We start from the raw sequence: 22,401 nt of genomic DNA on the forward strand, positions 1-22,401 counted from the left end.
TCTTATCTATCTGCCTATCATCTTCTTATCTATCTGCCTATCATCTTCTTATATATCTGTCTATCATCTTCTTATCTATCTGTCTATCATCTTCTTATCTATCTGCCTATCATCTTCTTATCTATCTGCCTATCATCTTCTTATCTATCTGCCTATCATCTTCTTATCTATCTGTCTATCATCTTCTTATCTATCTGCCTATCATCTTCTTATCTATCTGCCTATCATCTTCTTCTGAATCTGTCTATAATCTTCTTATGTATCTCTCTATCATCTTCTTATCTATCTGCCTATCATCTTCGTATCTATCTATCTGTCATCTTCTTATCTATCTGCCTATCATCTTCTTATCTATCTGCCTATCATCTTCTTATCTATCTGCCTATCATCTTCTTATGTATCTGTCTATCATCTTCTTATCTATCTATCTATCTATCTATCTATCTATCTATCTGTCATCTTCTTATCTATCTGCCTATCATCTTCTTATCTATCTGCCTATCATCTTCTTATGTATCTGTCAATCATCTTCTTATCTATCTGCCTATCATCTTCTTATCTATCTATCTATCTATCTATCTATCTATCTATCTATCTGTCATCTTCTTATCTATCTGCCTATCATCTTATCTATCTGCCTATCATCTTCTTATGTATCTGTCTATCATCTTTTTATCTATCTGTCTATCATCTTCTTATCTATCTGTCTATCATCTTCTTATCTATCTGCCTATCATCTTCTTATGTATTTGTCTATCATCTTCTTATCTATCTGCCTATCATCTTCTTATCTATCTATCTATCTGTCATCTTCTTATCTATCTGCCTATCATCTTATCTATCTGCCTATCATCTTCTTATGTATCTGTCTATCATCTTCTTAACTATCTGTCTATCATCTTTTTATCTATCAGTCTATCTATCTTTATATCTATAGATTAGACTTTGAGGATTAAGCAATGGGCTGGGCACATTGTTTGTATTCTCGGCTCACACACAGTATTCCTGGAGACTCACCAGATTTTTCTGCTTCCCAGGATAGAGACCATAGTAGTGCATTATCCCCAGGTTAAAAGGGGCTTCAGGATTCCCCAGTCTGTCAGCTTTCTCCCAAAACTCAATGGCTTTCTTGTAATCCTTCTCATACTGCTCATAATACCAGCCCAGGCTGTTGATGGCTGGGACAAAGTTCTAAATAAAAATAATGCAGATCAGAGCGTGCACAAGCGTGATAAAGCACAGGCTCTGGTTACATGTCTGTACGATGACTAGGACAAAGTTCTAAATAAAAATAATGCAGATCAGAGCATGCACAAGCATGATAAAGCACAGGCTCTGGTTACATGTCTGTACGATGACTGGGACAAAGTTCTAAATAAAAATAATGCAGATCAGAGCATGCACAAGCATGATAAAGCACAGGCTCTGGTTACATGTCTGTACGATGACTGGGACAAAGTTCTAAATAAAAATAATGTAGATCAGAGCGTGCACAAGCGTGATAAAGCCCAGGCTCTGGTGACGTCTGTACGATGACTGGGACCAAAGAACTGAAGAATGAGATGTACCCAGGTCAGTAAATCATATAAAGAATAAAACATTATGTTGTTGTATCCGATGTAGACAAATTGAAATCCCGCGATTGTGCACGCGTTTGTGAGATTTTGGGATTGGGTCTGGGGGGCGTCCCTATGACGCTAGGAACGCCCTCCAGACCGTGATCAAATCCAGGAAGCGCAGTTGGCTTCAGGACATCCAACGGCTATGAAGTAGTATTTCGTCCTAACGGCGCTAAAGCCCAACGCCGTTTGGACGGAATACAACGGCATAACGGCGGTAAAAGGTTAAAGGGACTGTCTACTTGATTTCTCTATTGTTTAAAAAGATAGGTAACGGCTCTACTACCCATTCTCCAGCTTTGCACAAACAACATTATTTTATTAATATACTTTATAACGTCTAAACCTCTAAATGTCTGCCTGTTTCTAAGTCCCTGCAGGACACCTTTATCTCAGTGCATTGTTATAGCTTTTCACAGCAAGATGCTGCTAGTTCATGTGTACCATATAGGTAACATTGTGCTCACTCCCGTGGAGAATGATAAAGGTTATGCTGAAACCAGCATTAATTGGCAAAAATGCAAGTTTGTAAAAAGAGATAAGGGGGCAGTCTGCAGAGGCTTAGATACAAGGTAAAAACACAATGTATGCTTACCTGATTAATTATATTCTTTCCTGGCATGGAAATCCATTCTAATTCAACTCCTGGCCACCAGGAGGAGGCAAAGAACACTCCAGCAAAGCTGTTAAGTATCACTCCCACTTCCCATAAACCCCCTGTCATTCAGCCGAGGGAATACGGAAAGAGAAGAAGATATTAAGGCCATCTTAAAATTAAATTAAGGGTGGGTCATGGACTCTCCATGCCAGGAAAGAAAATAATTTCTCAGGTAAGCATATATTTTGTTTTCTTTCCAATGGCATGGAGAGTCCACAAATCTATTCTAATTACTAGTTGGAACCAATACCCAAGCTAGAGGACACAGAATGGAAGGGAAGGAGAACAAGACAGGCGGAACTAAACAAAAGGCACCACCGCTTGAAGAACTTTCCTCCCAAAAGAAGCCTCAGCTGAGGCAAAAACATAGAATTTGTAGAAATTTGAAAAAGTATGCAACAACGAGGACCAAGAGGCCGGCTTGCAGATCTGTTTCACAGAAGTCTCATTTTTAAAGGCCCAGGAAGAAGAGACAGCCCTAGTGGAATGAGCCGTAATGCTCTCAGGAAGCTGTTGTCCAGCTGTCTGATAAGCCAACTGAATAACACTTCTCAACCAAAAGGACAGAGTAGAGGAAGTGTCCTTCTGGCCGTTTACCTGAAATTACAACAAAAAGGGCAGTAGATTGACAAAAATCTCTTATTGACTGCAGATAGAACTTCAAAGCACGCACAACATCCAGGTTATGCAACAAACGTTCCTCCTGAGAAGAAGGAATAGAAGACAATGAAGGAACGACAATTTCCAAATTGATATTGTGGTCCGACACCACCTTAGGAAGAAAACCCAATTAAGTACAAAGGACTGCCTTATCCACATGAAAAATAAGGTAAGGAGGGTCACCTGCACAGCCGAAAGCTCTGAGACCCTACAAGCAGAAGAAATATCAACAGAGTGTGTAGGCTCAAACGGAGTCTGCTGTAGAACTCTAAGAACAAGATTAAGACTCCAAGGAGGAGCAACAGACGTAAACACAGGCCTGATTCTGACTAAGGCCTGACAAAAAAAATTAAGATCTGGTAGGTCAGCCAGACGTGCAAAAGAATCGAAAGGACAGAGAACTGGCCTTTCAGAGTACTGACTGATAAGCCCTTCTCCAGGCCCTCCTGAAGAAAGGACAGAATGCCAGGAACCCTCCCTTGACTCCAAGAGAAACCCCTGGATTCATACCAGGAAAAGTATTTAGCCATACTCTATGGTAAATCTTGCACGTTACCGGCTTACAAGCCTGAATCATAGTATCAATCACCTTACCTGAAAAACCTCTACTAGACTAGGCATTCAATCTCTAAGCAGTCAGCTTCAGAGAAAGTAGGTTTGGAAGTATGAAAGGACCCTGAGTAGAAGGTCCTTCCTCAGAAGCAATTTCCACAGAGGAAAGGACTTAAATAGACCCCATGGTGGATTTGATCCCTCAATTTCTGCTTGCTAGCCAGGAATGCTAATCTCTTTAAATGTTTTTTTAGAGAATATTAATTTCTCAGACCTGTACCCAGGATTGATCACAGGTCTCTGGGTCTCTTAGTCTGATGGCTTTCTGCCAGCAGCCATATGCTATTGCCCATCCAGAGAGGATGGCAACAGAGCTCACAATCACTAAAAATAGTCTCAAGAAGCATGCGCCATGAGACAAAAGGTCCTGAGTGAGCCACCAGGAGCAGAAAACTCACGTCAGGATGTCCAAGACTATCCTCTGAGAGAGGTCAGTCTCCAATACATTGTGTGAGCAAGCATAAGTGTAGAGGTCTCAGATGGAAGTGAGCAAAAGAAAAAAATGTCTATGGAATACACCATTAGACCAATGACTTCAAAACACAGAGAGAGAGACAGAGGACTGAAGAGAAAAAACAGAGCACATAAGGTTTGAATTTTCTGACCATCATAAGAAAATCTTCATGGAGATCAAATCTATGATCGTCCCCAAAAAGCCTCCCCTGGTATCTAGTACCAATGATTCACCTTCCACCCGAGAGAGTGGAGCATCAACTAGAGAAATCTTGCTGAGAAAGTACCCAAACAAAGATATTGTCCAGGAAGGCGCCACCACAATTCTAGAGATCTGGCCACTGCCAGAAGAGCCCCTAGAACCGTAAAGATTCAAGAGGCAGGGGCTACAAATTGCAGAAGAGTTTGTCCAAAAGGAAAAACTCTGAAATTGGAAAGGATGCTAGTGGATAGGTACCTAATATACGCATCCTTCAAGTCTATGGATCCAAGCCTGAGAAGAAGGAAACCTGCCCTCTCTACATGATCCAAAGTCGGATCGGGGGCGAACCCTTCATGCTGAATTGCTCAGACATCTAAAAAGACATCTAGCCCCAGCAGATAGGAATGAACAAACACCCCTATAGATGAAAGACAAGCCATCCTCAATAGGGAAGAAATAAATAAAGAAATAACAAAATAATGCCCATAATAATTAAACCTATTAGGACGTAAGCACACTACAGACAATGAATGTCACAGGCATTAGAAAATATATCACCTCAATAGGAGAAATATTGTAATATTGACTTCCTATACATAAATGATAGTGTAAAACAGCTTGCGAGCACACATGCAAGATGCAAGTAGCTGCAGCTGGTTTCAAAACGGCAAACCTTCCGCTTGCTAGGCAGCTAAGCTAACCCTCAGGCTACTACAACTGGCTTAAATAAATACATTAGTGTACACGGGTCACAGACATTAGCAATATATCCCTCAATATGAGAAGAATTAAGCAAGCCCTTAAATTTAAAATAGAGCAACATACATGTCGCAGACACTAGAAAAATTACTAGAGAGAATATTATACGGATTTCCAGTAGAAAACATTATAACGTATAATTATATATAATATGGAAAAGGATTTCCATTCTTCCCTAGGACACTCTAGTGTCTCATGTAGTATCTCAGTGACCTTCTACTGAGCCACCAGAGAGCTGTCATAAAATAAATGAAAAGAATTATGAGGACATATAAATAGAGCATATTAGAGTTTTAAGGCCACCCACTAGGTCCCTGTTATCCCAGTCCTTGCTGTAAAATATAAATATGAAAGGACTTACCCTCACAGCAGCTCCAGGTCTGTTAGCCTCATCCAACCGCTGACAGGGACCTGACGATACAAGAAAAGCAGAGTAACCATATATTGTTGGAGTTAAAGTAAGGACTATCTCACTGACCTCCAACAGCTAATAGCCACCATTACTCTTACTAAAGAGGATTACATGGACACAGCATTGCCCCAATCCTTTCTTCAGGAAAAAGTACCCATTAAAGGATTAAATGCTTGATTTTCCTCAGACACCATCTTCGCACATCCTTTCTTATGGGAAGTGGGGGTGATACTTAACAGCTTTGCTGGGGTGTTCTTTGCCTCCACCTGGTGGCCAGGAGTTGCATTCCCATCAGTAATTAGAATGGATTTGCGGACTCTCCATGCCATTGGAAAGAAAAAAGTGTATTAATATAACATGTTGGTTATGCAAAACTGGAGAATGGGTAATAAAGGGATTATTTATCTTTTTCAACAATAACACTTTTCAGGTAGACTGCCCCTTTAAATAGAAATGCTAGTTTAATAATACTGTGACCTAATGTGTATGCCGCTATGTGTCTGACCCCACAGTAAAATTGTCCTATTTTTTATTATTCAAACCCATTCCATATCAGTCTAAAAATACATAATAATAACCAACTTAGCTTACACTTTTCAAAAGAAATAGGGCCGGAAAACCTCCAAACACGCACACATATCCTGCACAAGGACAATATGATACCAGAATTATAATCATTCAGAAAAAAAAGATTTTCAAACGATTTTAGTTTTTTTCAAACTCAACACACTGTTTGAAAACACTTTTTTATCTTCAGAGCTGCATTTCTTGGATTTTTGTGTTAAACGTCTTGCACATGAACAATTCACTTGTTATTAAGGCCCCGATTCTAAATAATTCACCAGTCAGGATGTGGTTTTTCCCGCCAGCAATGGCAGGGGCAGCACCTCATGGAATTCTATAATAAAGGGGCTGTCCTTGCGAGTGGCGAGATGTCTCCCATGCAAATAATGTGAGCGCTATGCTAGGTATAAGTTTACAATGAAGGGGGAAGTACAGAGGGGGAGACCGGCGTGTTTTAAAATCTGAATATTATGCTTAATACAAATGAAATTACGCTGTTTACAGTGCACTGTACCTTAAATTCGCTGTAAATTGCGTATACATAGGTTTTCCATTCTGAATAATTAGTGTTTTGAGTATTTTGGTGAAAACTCACCACTTTTTAATTGACAAGAATAAATAGTGAAATCTGTAGTGCAAAAATGTTTACAGAATTACGCTGTGATTTGAGAGAAATTTTCATATACGCCCATGGAACACCCATGTTCAGCCCATTTTACGAAAAACAACAATTACCTTTTGTATTTTGTACTTTTAAGTACAAATTTCTTGCTTTTTTTGCACATCCAGTGTACTTAAAGTGATTGTAATCTTTAATAAATTAAAGCCCAGTATCAAATAATCTTAAAGTGATGGTAAACCCAAGCGTATAACAAATGCTAGGATTTACCATCACAAAAAACAAAATGTATGCTTACCTGATAAATTATTCACTTTCCTGGCATGGAGAGTCCACAAATCCATTCAATTACTAGTGGGAATTCAACTCCTGGCAACCAGGTGGATCCCCCAGCCATTCAGCCGAGGGAATACGGAAAGAGAAGAGGACACAAAGGTATAGAGGTGTCTGATGTTTAAAAGAACAAAAATTACCGCTGTCTTAAATATAAAACAGGGGTGGGTCGTGGACTCTCCATGCCAGGAAAAAAAAGGAATTTATCAGGTAATTTATCAGGTAAGCATAAATTTTGTTTTCTTTCCAATGGCATGGAGAGTCCACAAATCCATTCAATTACTAGTGGGAACCAATACCCAAGCTAGAGGAAACAGAATGGAAGGGAGGGAGAACAAGACAGGTGGAACTAAATAAAAGGCATCAACACTTGAAGAACTTTCCTCCTAAAGGAAGCCTCAGCTGAGGCAGAAAAACAACGAAAATTTTGGAAAAAGAATGCAACGAGGACCAGAAGGCCGACTTGAAGATATGAAGCAACGAAGCTCCATTGTAAAGGCCCCAGAAGAAGAAGAGACATCCCTAGAGGAAGAGCCTAAATAGTCACAGTAGGCTGAATTTCAGCTGACTCTAAACCAACCTAAAAACACTTCTCAACCAGAAAGAAAGAGTAAAAGTGGTCTTCTGGTCCTTACGCTAACCAGAGAAAACAACTAAATAAAATGTCTAGATGCCAGCAGATATAATTTTAGAGCACACACAACATCCAAGTTATGCAACAGACTCACCTTCTGGGAAGAAGGACTAGGACAGAACAATAATTTTTTAATTGATACTGCGGTCCGCCACTACCTTAGGACGAAATCCCAACTTAGAACGAAGGACCGCCCTGTCCGTATAAAACACAAGGAGAGGGAAAAGACACTACAGAGTCGCAAACTCAGAAACTCTGTGAAAAGAGATAGCAAGGAAAACCTTTCCAAAATAACATCTTAATATCAAAAGAGTGCATAGGCTCAAACAGAGCCTGAGCAAAACCCTGAGAACAAGAGTAAGACTCCGAGGAGGAGAATTGGATCAAACACAAGCCTGATTCTGACCAAGGCCTGATATAAGGATATCGAGACCACCAGATGAAAAGGTAAAAGAATCTAAAGGGCAGATAATTGACCATTCAGAAAAACTGATTGACAAATCCTTTCCCAGGATCTTCTGAAGAAAAGACAGAATTTGAGGTACCCTCACTAGACTCCAATGGATACCACATTTTATGGTAAGTCCTGCGAGTTATCGGCTTATGAGCCAGAAGAATAAAGACAACAACCCTTTAAAGAAAAACCTCGTCTAGACAAAACTAGGTGTTCAATCTCCAAGCAGCCAGCGTCAGAAAATCCTGATTCTAGAAGGAAAAGGACCCTGAAGAAGAAGATCCCTCCTTGAGGAAAACATCCAAAAAGGAAGGGACAACCTCCTTATAAGGTCTGTAAACCAGATCATGAGATGCCAAGCTGGGGCGATTAGAATCACCAACGCTAGTTTGTGCTAGATACAAGATAAAAAGTCTGTCTGCTCAGACAATCCTCTTCCCAGTTGACCAACTGTGGGAGAAGATGACAGAAAAAAGAAAATGAGAGACATACTGAAGAATTGGAGACACCCTCTTCATAGCTAGGGAGATCCGAGTTCCTCCTTGGAGGAACCTGTACGTCACCCAAAATGTAATCCAATTGAAATCTGATAAACCAGACCAAACTCGTTAAAATCAAGGAATCAGTGCATTGAGACTACTCTGAACCCTAAAAAATATATCGGGATGGAAGACTCTTCCAGAGTCCAAATTCCCTGAGTTCCTAATGAACCCCAAACTGCTCCCCAGTCTAAAAGGCTGGTGTTAGTGAACATAATATCTTAAGATGGACTTCCGGAAGAATGTCTCCTGGGACAGATTGTCCAGAGAGCCACCAGGACAGAAAAACTCTTGTCTGAGAGTCTAGGTCCTCTTGGACTCTGAGCCATTGTCTGAGCATACATAAATGTAGAGGTCTCAGATGGAAACGAACGAACGCAAAAATGTCCATTGAAGCCACCACGAGACCTATTTCTTCCATACACCCTGCCACTTAAGGGCTGATAAAAGACAGAAAAAAAAGGAATGGCATCAAGAAGATTGAATTTTTGACCTCCACAAGAAATTTCTCATGGAAACGAAGTCTATGATCTTCAGATCATCTTCCACTCATGAGAGCGGGGAATTTTAAAACATCTTGCAAGCACACATTCAAGGTGCAAGTAGCTGCAGCTGATTTCAAACTGCAAACCTTCCACTTGCCAGGCAGCAAAGCTAACTACCAGGCTACTACAGCTGGCTCGACAACAGAGAATCTGTATGGGACCTTACTGAATAAAGAGAAAGCACCTGAACCTAGACATCGTCCAGGTATGGAGCCACCTCAACTCATTGAAATCTAGCCACCGCCAGAAGAGCCCCCAGGACCTTCGGAAAAAATTAAAGGGACAGAGGGAAGGCCGAAAGGCAGAGCTACAAAAATGGAAGTGTTTGTCCACGAAGGCAAACCTTGAAAAATCCCTAGATTATCATGAGTACAAGATTACGCAAATCTCGGAAGATAATTGCAATAGCCAAAGTTAATAACAACCATCTCTTAATACAGGAGAGAAATCCCCCCCCCCCCGCCTCCTAATCGGGCAACGGAAAAAGCCCTTCAATAAAAAGTGTGACACGCTGTGTGCTGTGAATGTGGTCGTATATATATATATATAAGGGGATAAGTCATCACATAGTTGCACATAGGGATTGCAAAGCAAACACTAAACCTCCGTTAAATCCCATACTGTAAACAGAGTGGTGTGAGAGTATCGCCCTGATACTCCATCCCCACCCACCAAAAACCAGAGAAAAAAACAGAATTTATGCTTTCCTGATAAATTGCTTTCTCCAACGGTGTGTCCGGTCCACGGCGTCATCCATAACTTGTGGGAATATCTCTTCCCCAACAGGAAATGGCAAAGAGTACAGCAAAAGCTGTCCATATAGTCCCTCCTAGGCTCCGCCCACCCCAGTCATTCGACCGACGGACAGGAGAAAAAACAGGAGAAACTATAGGGTGCCGTGGTGACTGTAGTTAAAGAAATAAATTTATCAAACCTGATTAAAAAACCAGGGCGGGCCGTGGACCGGACACACCGTTGGAGAAAGCAATTTATCAGGTAAGCATAAATTCTGTTTTCTCCAACATTGGTGTGTCCGGTCCACGGCGTCATCCATAACTTGTGGGAACCAATACCAAAGCTATAGGACACGGATGAAGGGAGGGAGCCAATCAGGTTACCTAAACGGAAGGCACCACGGCTTGCAAAACCTTTCTCCCAAAAATAGCCTCCGAAGAAGCAAAAGTATCAAATTTGTAGAATTTGGCAAAAGTGTGCAGGGAAGACCAAGTCGCTGCCTTGCATATCTGATCAACAGAAGCCTCGTTCTTGAAAGCCCATGTGGAAGCTACAGCCCTAGTAGAGTGAGCTGTGACTCTTTCAGGAGGCTGCCGTCCGGCAGTCTCATAAGCCAATCGGATGATGCTTTTCAGCCAAAAGGAAAGAGAGGTAGCAGTAGCTTTTTGACCTCTCCTTTTACCAGAATAGACGACAAACAGAGAAGATGTTTATCTGAAATCCTTTGTTGCTTCTAGATAAAACTTTAAAGCACGGACTACATCTAAATTGTGTAACAAACGTTCCTTCTTTGAAACTGGATTCGGACACAAAGAAGGTACAACTATTTCCTGGTTAATATTCTTGTTGGAAACAACCTTAGGAAGAAAACCAGGTTTTGTACGCAAAACGACCTTATCTGCATGGAACACCAGATAGGGCGGAGTACACTGCAGAGCAGATAACTCAGAAACTCTTCTAGCAGAAGAAATAGCAACTAAAAACAAAACTTTCCAAGATAACAACTTAATATCTATGGAATGTAAAGGTTCAAACGGAACCCCTTGGAGAACTGAAAGAACTAAATTTAAACTCCAGGGAGGAGTCAACGGCCTGTAAACAGGCTTGATCCTGACCAAAGCCTGAACAAAGGCTTGAACATCTGGCACAGCCGCCAGTCGTTTGTGTAACAAGACAGATAAAGCAGAAATCTGTCCCTTTAGAGAACTCGCTGATAATCCCTTATCCAAACCCTCTTGTAGGAAGGAAAGGATCCTAGGAATTTTGATCTTACTCCATGAGAATCCCTTGGATTCACACCAACAGATATATCTTTCCATATTTTATGGTAAATCTTTCTAGTTACAGGTTTTCTGGCTTGTACCAGAGTATCTATCACAGAATCCGAAAACCCACGCTTAGATAAAATCAAGCGTTCAATTTCCAAGCCATCAGCTGGAGAGAGGACCCTGTACCAGAAGATCTTGTCTCAAAGGTAGCTTCCATGGTGGAGCCGATGACATATTCACCAGGTCTGCATACCAAGTCCTGCGTGGCTACGCAGGAGCTATCAAAATCACTGAGGCCCTCTCCTGTTTGATCCTGGCTACCAGCCTGGGAATGAGAGGAAACGGTGGAAAAACGTAAGCTAGGTTGAAGGTCCAAGGCGCTACTAATGCATCCACTAGAGTCGCCCTGGGATCCCTGGATCTGGACCCGTAGCAAGGAACTTTGAAGTTCTGACGAGACGCCATCAGATCCATGTCTGGAATGCCCCATAATTGTGTCAACTGGGCAAATATCTCCGGGTGGAGTTCCCACTCCCCCGGGTGGAATGTCTGACGACTCAGATAATCCGCCTCCCAGTTTTCCACTCCTGGGATGTGGATCGCAGATAGGTGGCAGGAGTGATCCTCCGCCCATTTTATGATCTTGGTCACTTCTCTCATCGCCAGGGAACTCCTTGTTCCCCCCTGATGGTTGATGTAAGCAACTGTCGTCATGTTGTCTGATTGGAATCTTATGAATCTGGCCTTTGCTAGCTGAGGCCAAGCTTTGAGAGTATTGAATATCGCTCTCAGTTCCAGAATGTTTATCGGGAGAAGAGATTCCTCCCGAGACCATAGACCCTGAGCCTTCAGGGAGTCCCAGACCGCGCCCCAGCCCACTAGACTGGCGTCGGTCGTGACGATAACCCACTCTGGTCTGAGGAAGCTCATTCCCTGGGACAGATGATCCTGGGTTAGCCACCAACGTAGTGAGTCTCTGGTCTCCTGATCTACTTGGATCACTGGAGACAAGTCTGTATAGTCCCCATTCCACTGTTTGAGCATGCACAGTTGTAATGGTCTTAGATGAATTTGCGCAAAAGGAACTATGTCCATTGCTGCAACCATCAATCCTACTACTTCCATGCACTGAGCTATGGAAGGTCGAGGAACAGAGTGAAGAACTTGACAAGCGTTTAGAAGCTTTAACTTTCTGACATCTGTCAGGAAAATCTTCATTTCTAACGAATCTATTATTGTCCCCAAGAAGGGGACTCTTGTCGATGGAGACAGGGAACTCTTTTCTATGTTCACCTTCCAGCCGTGAGATCTGAGAAAGGCCAGAATGATGTCTGTGTGAGCCTTTGTCTTTGAAAGAGACGACGCTTGTATCAGAATAAGTTTTCTCCGTGAAAAAAATCACAAAAAGACAAAGGCGCCTCCTAGTGTAATACAGTTGGTGAAAGAGATTTGATAGGTAATCAAAAAGGTACTCACAAGTGGAGCAGCACCCAATTGTGCTAAATCAAACAGACTGGGATCTCACAGTGTCCCAGCTCACTGACACTGCAAGGAAACTGGTTTCTCCAATGTCTTGCCGGACTGACAGAGCTCAGACTCTCACAAAGAGGTTTACATAAAACCAAATTTTATTAATAAAATAAAAATATCAGTGTCTCATGACACTAGATATTAAAAGAACAAGCAACGCGTTTCTCAGACTGCTGTCTGTTTCATCAGGCTTCTATTGATACAATGAGAGTACTGGCTTAAATAAAAACATATGACCAATCCCAGTTCATTAACACCTGACACACCCAACCAGGTGTACTAAGACCTAATTGGTCTCAATATAACCACTGACATAATAAACAAAATAGAATAACAATCTCTAAACATCTAAAAACATTTTAAAAAATTAATCATGAGAATGAGTATATATACATACACACACATAAATACATATATACATATATATATATATATATATATATATATATATATATATACATACACACATACATATATACACACATACACACACATATATACACATAAGGGTTAACATAATGAGTCTATCCAATCTTGTGAACAAGGTCTTATCATAGACATATATATTCCTTTAAAATAAAATTACTAAAACTTGACCCACATTACCTCTGTATTAAAACTGTAAAAACAAAAGTCAAAATAAAATGTTAAAATACAATATATTTGTCAAAACGGAACCTATGTGCATTCTATGCTTAATTACAGATATGTATATAAATAGAAATATATTAAGCAATGTGTGCATTATAATAATCTTATTTCCATTATTGCCTCTAATTATGACTTTTGACATATGTTTTTAAAAATACCTTTTTTCATTCAGATCAGCAATGTACAATTTGCTCTAAGTTTGTCTGATCCTAAGAGTGATTTACTTCCTGACACATGGTTTACTTCCTTATACATCATAAGTCACAGGGCCACTGAGGACCTATCATCAATTGTTAAGGGATGACCACAAGGAGACAGCCTAATATGGGAAGAGTCCACAACCTGAGCCTACAAAAAAAATGTTAATTAATAAAAAATTGATTATACTATGTTCTTATTTATACAAATATGCGGCTGCTAGTGAGATACTATTAGACTCTAATATACATGTTGTTCTAAAAATAAGACCAAAAAGTGAAAGAAATGTGATAATAGTACAGGGCAATAAACTATAATGTGTGCAAATAACAGAGTAGATTTGCAACTTATAGAACTGTGATTTATAATGTGTGAGATTCAGTGCTAATAAATGTAACTAGACTTACTGAAAAATAGTCTAAATGTGTAAATGTGTTTACATGTGAAAAAAAAAAAAAAAATCCGGGTAGAGTCCACAACCTGGACCTACATTGCATTATTATTTTGAAAAACTATCCTTTTGAGTATTCTAATAGATATAAAAGTGTATTTAGAAGTATATTGACATTGAACAGTTGTGAAAATATAACTGTGAAAATATATAGTATATCATATATATGATTAAAGTGTTTAGCAGTGAAATTAATGAAACTAGTAAAATACTAGTATCTATTATAAATGTGTTATATAGGTAACAGCAGAACTAAAAAAATAAAAAAAATAATAATAAATAAAATAATAAATATGTGGTTACGTGAAAGTGGATTATTAAAACAAACTAATATAAATATGATGGTTACCTAAAAGTGTGTGGTTTGTGACCCTATTTAAAAAAAAAAAAAAAAAATTGGCCAGTATAGCAAACCATATAATAATTTCAATTTCATAAGGGGCAAAATAAACCCTAGCAATTATATATGTATTAATGTACACACAACGTCAAAGAACCGTGCATACAGGCATTCCAACAAGCACATATAAACATATACACTGTTACTAAACATATAACCAAATACTCACATAAGAAGTATACGATACATCCATACCTAAGAGCATATACAATAACTTACATGGAACATAAACAAAACATCCATACCCAAGTATATATACACATACATACATATAAACATACACACATATATTTACACAACAGGGGTGGGGTGAACACTATAGAAATATAGTCAAAAAAAGCCCTAAACACAGTGTATCTAGACACTACAACAAATGCCATATAGGAAAGAATACAGTTTCGAATAACACCACTAGAGAGGATTCATTACAAAAAAGGTATTAATAGGTTCAAAAATCTCTGTCAGAGAGAGACCTACTGGATTTATAAATTGAACACACTGTTTCCAGCAGGTCTCAATGAGAATATAGATATGTCTGCTTTTTAGTATTCATCTATATGAGATACATTGTACATCTTGTGAACATGTGCCTTATTATTTTCTTTATTGCATGCAACAACCTTGCAAGAAATAATATTCACACTATATATACATGTCATATTCGGGTTCTTCATCTACATATACATCCGCATGTTGTGTAAATATATGTGTGTATGTTTATATGTATGTATGTGTATATATACTTGGGTATGGATGTTTTTTTATGTTCCATGTAAGTTATTGTATATGCTCTTAGGTATGGATGTATCGTATACTTCTTATGTGAGTATTTGGTTATATGTTTAGTAACAGTGTATATGTTTATATGTGCTTGTTGGAATGCCTGTATGCACGGTTCTTTGACGTTGTGTGTACATTAATACATATATAATTGCTAGGGTTTATTTTGCCCCTTATGAAATTGAAATTATTATATGGTTTGCTATACTGGCCAATTTTTTTTTTTTTTTTTTTTAAATAGGGTCACAAACGACACACTTTTAGGTAACCATCGTATTTATATTAGTTTGTTTTAATAATCCACTTTCACGTAACCACATATTTATTATTTTATTTATTATTATTTTTTTTATTTTTTTAGTTCTGCTGTTACCTATATAACACATTTATAATAGATACTAGTATTTTACTAGTTTCATTAATTTCACTGCTAAACACTTTAATCATATATATGATATACTATATATTTTCACAGTTATATTTTCACAACTGTTCAATGTCAATATACTTCTAAATACACTTTTATATCTATTAGAATACTCAAAAGGATAGTTTTTCAAAATAATAATGCAATGTAGGTCCAGGTTGTGGACTCTACCCGGATTTTTTTTTTTTTTTTTTTTTTTTTTCACATGTAAACACATTTACACATTTAGACTATTTTTCAGTAAGTCTAGTTACATTTATTAGCACTGAATCTCACACATTATAAATCACAGTTCTATAAGTTGCAAATCTACTCTGTTATTTGCACACATTATAGTTTATTGCCCTGTACTATTATCACATTTCTTTCACTTTTTGGTCTTATTTTTAGAACAACATGTATATTAGAGTCTAATAGTATCTCACTAGCAGCCGCATATTTGTATAAATAAGAACATAGTATAATCAATTTTTTATTAATTAACATTTTTTTTTGTAGGCTCAGGTTGTGGACTCTTCCCATATTAGGCTGTCCCCTTCTAAACATAACAACTATGCTATGCATGTGGGCTGTATTAGCCTAGCCCTGATTGGCTTTGTGGTCATCCCTTAACAATTGATGATAGGTCCTCAGTGGCCCTGTGACTTATGATGTATAAGGAAGTAAACCATGTGTCAGGAAGTAAATCACTCTTAGGATCAGACAAACTTAGAGCAAATTGTACATTGCTGATCTGAATGAAAAAAGGTATTTTTAAAAACATATGTCAAAAGTCATAATTAGAGGCAATAATGGAAATAAGATTATTATAATGCACACATTGCTTAATATCTTTCTATTTATATACATATCTGTAATTAAGCATAGAATGCACATAGGTTCCGTTTTGACAAATATATTGTATTTTAACATTTTATTTTGACTTTTGTTTTTACAGTTTTAATACAGAGGTAATGTGGGTCAAGTTTTAGTAATTTTATTTTAAAGGAATATATATGTCTATGATAAGACCTTGTTCACAAGATTGGATAGACTCATTATGTTAACCCTTATGTGTATATATGTGTATGTGTGTATATATATATGTTTGTATATATGTATGTGCATGTGTGTGTATGTGTGTATATATGTGTGTATATATGTGTGTGTATGTGTGTATATATGTGTGTGTATGTGTGTATATATGTGTGTGTATGTGTGTATATATGTATGTGTGTATGTGTATATATATATATATATATATATATATATATATATATGTATATATGTATTTATGTGTGTGTATGTATATATACTCATTCTCATGATTAATTTTTTAAAATGTTTTTAGATGTTTAGAGATTGTTATTCTATTTTGTTTATTATGTCAGTGGTTATATTGAGACCAATTAGGTCTTAGTACACCTGGTTGGGTGTGTCAGGTGTTAATGAACTGGGATTGGTCATATGTTTTTATTTAAGCCAGTACTCTCATTGTATCAATAGAAGCCTGATGAAACAGACAGCAGTCTGAGAAACGCGTTGCTTGTTCTTTTAATATCTAGTGTCATGAGACACTGAGATTTTTATTTTATTAATAAAATTTGGTTTTATGTAAACCTCTTTGTGAGAGTCTGAGCTCTGTCAGTCCGGCAAGACATTGGAGAAACCAGTTTCCTTGCAGTGTCAGTGAGCTGGGGCACTGTGAGATCCCAGTCTGTTTGATTTAGCACAATTGGGTGCTGCTCCACTTGTGAGTACCTTTTTGATAACCTATCAAATCTCTTTCACCAACTGTATTACACCAGGAGGCGCCTTTGTCTTTTTGTGATTTTTTTCACAGAGAAAACTTGCTCTTAGATCCTGATTTCCCTGACAAACAGCTGACTCCAGTCATCATCTGTGTTCCTGATCATTGATCATCCTGGTATTTGATCACATTCATCATTTGGGACTATACCCACCCCAATTGGGACATTTACCATCTATATAACATTGCAGAAGAAGACAGCATTTCCAGATAAGAACCTTTCAGGAATTTCTTATTACTGTATTTGTTATTATTTGTGTTGTATCCTATGTTTCTCATAGTCCCATATTTATAAGAATTGTTTCTTATTTGTTTACATTATTTCGTATAGTATATTTTATTATAGTTATTATATGTAATATCTTGTTCTCTTCTCTCTTAGCCTATTTACATAATAATCATATAAGGTCCTGTGCGCCCCCTAGTAGTAACACACCCTTAGTGTTACTGATTGTTTCTTGTATCAGAATGTCGTCCAAGTAAGGTGCCACTGCAATGCCCCTTGGTCTTAGAACCGCTAGAAGGGCTCCGAGTACCTTTGTGAAAATCCTTGGATCCGTGGCTAGCCCGAATGGGAGAGCCACAAACTGGTAATGTTTGTCCAGAAAGGCGAACCTTAGGAACTGGTGATGATCTTTGTGGATAGGAATATGTAGATACGCATCCTTTAAATCCACGGTAGTCATAAATTGACCCTCCTGGATTGAGGGTAAGATCGTTCGGATAGTTTCCATTTTGAACAATGGTACTTTGAGAAATTTGTTTAGAATCTTTAAATCTAGAATTGGTCTGAAGGTTCCCTCTTTTTTGGGAACTACAAACAGATTTGAGTAAAAACCCAGTCCTTCTTCCACAATTGGAACTGGGTGTATCACTCCCATTTTTAACAGGTCCTCTACACAATGCAAGAATGCCTGTCTCTTTATTTGGTTTAAAGATAAGTGAGACATGTGGAACCTTCCCCTTGGGGGTAGTTCCTTGAATTCCAGAAGATAACCCTGAGAAACTATTTCTAGTGCCCAGGGATCCTGAACATCTCTTGCCCAAGCCTGAGCGAAGAGAGAGAGTCTGCCCCCTACTAGATCCGGTCCCGGATCGGGGGCTGCTCCTTCATGCTGTTTTGGTAGCAGCAGCAGGCTTCTTGGCCTGTTTACCCTTGTTCCAGCCTTGCATCGGTTTCCAAGCTGGTTTGGTCTGCGAAGCATTACCCTCTTGTCTAGAGGCTGCAGAGTTGGATATCGGTCCGTTCCGGAAATTGCGAAAGGAACGAAAATTAGACTTATTCTTGGCCTTGAAGGGCCTATCTTGTGGGAGGGCATGGCCCTTACCCCAAGTGATGTCTGAGATAATCTCTTTCAACTCTGGTCCAAAAAGGGTTTTACCCTTGAAGGGGATATTAAGCAATTTTGTCTTGGAAGATACATCCGCTGACCAAGACTTTAGCCAGAGCGCTCTGCGCGCCACAATTGCAAACCCAGAATTTTTCGCCGCTAATCTAGCTAACTGCAAAGCGGCATCTAAAATAAAGGAATTAGCCAACTTAAGTGCGTGTATTCTGTCCATAACCTCCTCATACGGAGTCTCTCTATGGAGCGACTTTTCTAGTTCCTCGAACCAGAACCACGCTGCTGTAGTGACAGGAACAATGCACGAAATGGGTTGTAGGAGGTAACCTTGCTGAACAAAAATCTTTTTAAGCAAACCCTCCAATTTTTTATCCATAGGATCTTTGAAAGCACAATTATCCTCGATAGGAATAGTAGTGCGCTTGTTTAATGTAGAAACTGCCCCCTCGACCTTAGGGACTGTCTGCCATAAGTCCTTTCTGGGGTCGACCATAGGAAATAATTTCTTAAATATAGGAGGGGGAACAAAAGGTATGCCGGGCTTCTCCTACTCCTTGTTCACTATGTCCGCCACCCGCTTGGGTATAGGAAAAGCGTCGGGGTGCACCGGAACCTCTAGGAACTTGTCCATCTTACACAATTTTTCTGGAATAACCAGGTTGTCACAATCATCCAGAGTAGATAAAACCTCCTTAAGCAGTGCGCGGAGGTGCTCTAATTTAAATTTAAATGTCACAACATCAGGTTCTGCCTGTTGAGAAATTCTACCTGAATCTGAAATTTTCCCATCTGACAAAACCTCCCTCATGGCCCCTTCAGAGTGGTGTGAGGGAATAACAGAACAATTATCATCAGCGCCCTCCTGCTCTACAGTGTTTAAAACAGAGCAATCGCGCTTTCTCTGAAATTCAGGCATTTTGGATAAAAAATTAGCTATGGATTTATCCATTACTGTCGCCAATTGTTGCATAGTAACAAGCATTGGCGCGCTAGAAGTACTAGGCGACTCCTGCGTGGGCAAAACTGGTGTAGACACAGAGTGAGATGAAGCAGAACTATCTTTACTCTCCTCATCTGATGAATCATCTTGGGCAACCTTACTATCTGTGGCAGTACTGTCCTTACTTTGTTTGGACGCTATGGCACAATTATCACACAATTTGGAAGGGGGAGACACATTGGCTTCCATACATACAGAACATAGCTTATCTGAAGGTACAGACATGTTAAACAGGCTTAAACTTGTCAATAAAGTACAAAAAAACGTTTTAATTAAAACCGTTATTGTCTCTTTAAATTTTAAACAGGGCACACTTTATTACTGAATATGTGAAAAACAATGAAGGAATTGTTCATTTACCAAATTTTCACCACAGTGTGTTAAAGCATTCAAAGTATTGCAACCAAATTTTCAGAGCTTTAACCCTTAAAATGAAGAAACCGGAGCCGGTTACAGGTTTAACCCCTCTACAGTCCCAGCTACAGCCTTTGCTGCGACTTTACCAAACCCAGGGGGGAATACGATACCAGATGAAGCCTTCTAGGAACCTTTTCAACTACTTTCAGATCCACACACATGCAGCTGCATGTCCTGCTCTCAAAAGTAACTGCGCAGTAATGGCGCGAAAATGAGGCTCAGCCTACTACAGAGAAGGCCCTTCCTGACTGAAAAGGTGTCTAAACCAGTGCCTGACGTTAAAAAACGTTCCCCAAAGTTTATAAGTGTGAAATTCAACCTCAATCTGTATAAAATGCCCAAATAAAGCAATCGATTTTGCCCATAAAAGTGTCTACCAGTTTTATAGCCCATATTAAGCCCTTTATTCTGTTTGAGACTAAGAAAATGGCTTACCGGTCCCCATGAGGGGAAATGACAGCCATCCAGCATTACACAGTCTTGTTAGAAATATGGCTAGTCATACCTTAAGCAGAAAAGTCTGCTAACTGTTTCCCCCAACTGAAGTTAATTCATCTCAACAGTCCTATGTGGAAACAGCAAACGATTTTAGTTACTGCTGCTAAAATCATATTCCTCTCACAAACAGAACTCTTCATCTTTTTCTGTTTCAGAGTAAATAGTACATACCAGCACCATTTCAAAATAACAAACTCTTGATAGTAGAATAAAAAAACTACAACTAAACACCACATACTCTTAACCATCTCCGTGGAGATGTTGCCTGTGCAACGGCAAAGAGAATGACTGGGGTGGGCGGAGCCTAGGAGGGACTATATGGACAGCTTTTGCTGTACTCTTTGCCATTTCCTGTTGGGGAAGAGATATTCCCACAAGTTATGGATGACGCCGTGGACCGGACACACCAATGTTGGAGAAAGAATAATTACCCGGCCCTGGGCGCGGCTACTTTCCTGTACCTGGTAAAAACCAGCTAGCTGCTCAGCTGCAGTATATCTGAAGTAACAGATACACATGTAATAAACACTAACCCCTTCAGGAGGTAGCAGGTCCCACTATGTCCCTGATCTTCTAGTCCTTTCTTCTAAATATCTTCCTGTGAAATATAATTGAAAGGACTTACCCTCCAGGGTCTTCAGCTGTGGAGCAGTCACAGCACATTCAGGTGTGTTAGCCTCAACCGGTCGGTGACAGGAACCTGAAGGAACAAGAAAAAACATAATTTATGCTTACCTGATAAATTCCTTTCTCCTGTAGTGTAGTCAGTCCACGGGTCATCCATTACTTATGGAATATTTCTCTTCCTAACAGGAAACTGCAAGAGAATTACCCAGCAGATCTTGCTATATAGCTCCTCCCCTCACCTGTCATACTCAGTCATTCGACCAAGCATACGAGAAAGGAGGAACCATAGGGTACAGTGGTGACTGGAGTTTAATTAAAATTTAGACCTGCCGTAAAAACAGGGCGGGCCGTGGACTGACTACACTACAGGAGAAAGGAATTTATCAGGTAAGCATAAATTATGTTTTCTCCTGTTAAGTGTAGTCAGTCCACGGGTCATCCATTACTTATGGAATACCAATACCAAAGCTAAAGTACACGGATGAAGGGAGGGACAAGGCAGGAACATTAAACAGAAGGAACCACTGCCTGAAGTACCTTTCTCCCAAACACAGCCTCCGAGGAAGCAAAAGTGTCAAATTTGTAAAATTTTGAAAAAGTGTGAAGCGAAGACCAAGTCGCAGCCTTGCAAATCTGTTCAACAGAGGCCTCATTTTTAAAGGCCCAGGTGGAAGCCACAGCTCTAGTAGAATGAGCTGTAATCCTTTCAGGGGGCTGCTGTCCAGCAGTCTCATAGGCTAATCGTATTATGCTACGAAGCCAAAAAGAGAGAGAGGTAGCCGAAGCCTTTTGACCTCTCCTCTGTCCAGAGTAAACGACAAACAGGGAAGAAGTTTGACGAAAATCCTTAGTTGCCTGCAAATAGAATTTCAGGGCACGGACTACGTCCAGATTATGCAAAAGTCGTTCCTTCTTTGAAGAAGGGTTAGGACACAGAGATGGAACAACAATCTCTTGATTGATATTCTTGTTAGTAACTACCTTAGGTAAGAACCCAGGTTTAGTACGCAGAACTACCTTGTCTGAATTGAAAATCAGATAAGGAGAATCACAATGTAAGGCAGATAACTCAGAGACTCTCCGAGCCGAGGAAATAGCCATCAAAAACAGAACTTTCCAAGATAACAACTTGATATCAATGGAATGAAGGGGTTCAAATGGAACGCCTTGAAGAACATTAAGAACTAAGTTTAAGCTCCACGGCGGAGCAACAGACTTAAA

At 39.3% G+C, this 22,401-nt stretch overlaps 1 protein-coding gene across 1 annotated transcript in view; it reads right to left on the reverse strand.

Moving 5' to 3' along the window:
- The window catches only part of LOC128652729 (protein sel-1 homolog 3), a 611,474-nt gene that overhangs the window by 296,603 nt on the left and 292,470 nt on the right, over positions 1-22,401 (reverse strand). Inside the window, exon 15 of the mRNA XM_053705661.1 lies at positions 1,018-1,191. Within this exon, the coding sequence (XP_053561636.1) occupies positions 1,018-1,191 (174 nt within the window). The remainder of the gene's footprint in view (positions 1-1,017; positions 1,192-22,401) is intronic.

This window comes from Bombina bombina, chromosome 3, assembly GCF_027579735.1.
Source record: "Bombina bombina isolate aBomBom1 chromosome 3, aBomBom1.pri, whole genome shotgun sequence".
Classification (NCBI taxonomy): domain Eukaryota; kingdom Metazoa; phylum Chordata; class Amphibia; order Anura; family Bombinatoridae; genus Bombina; species Bombina bombina.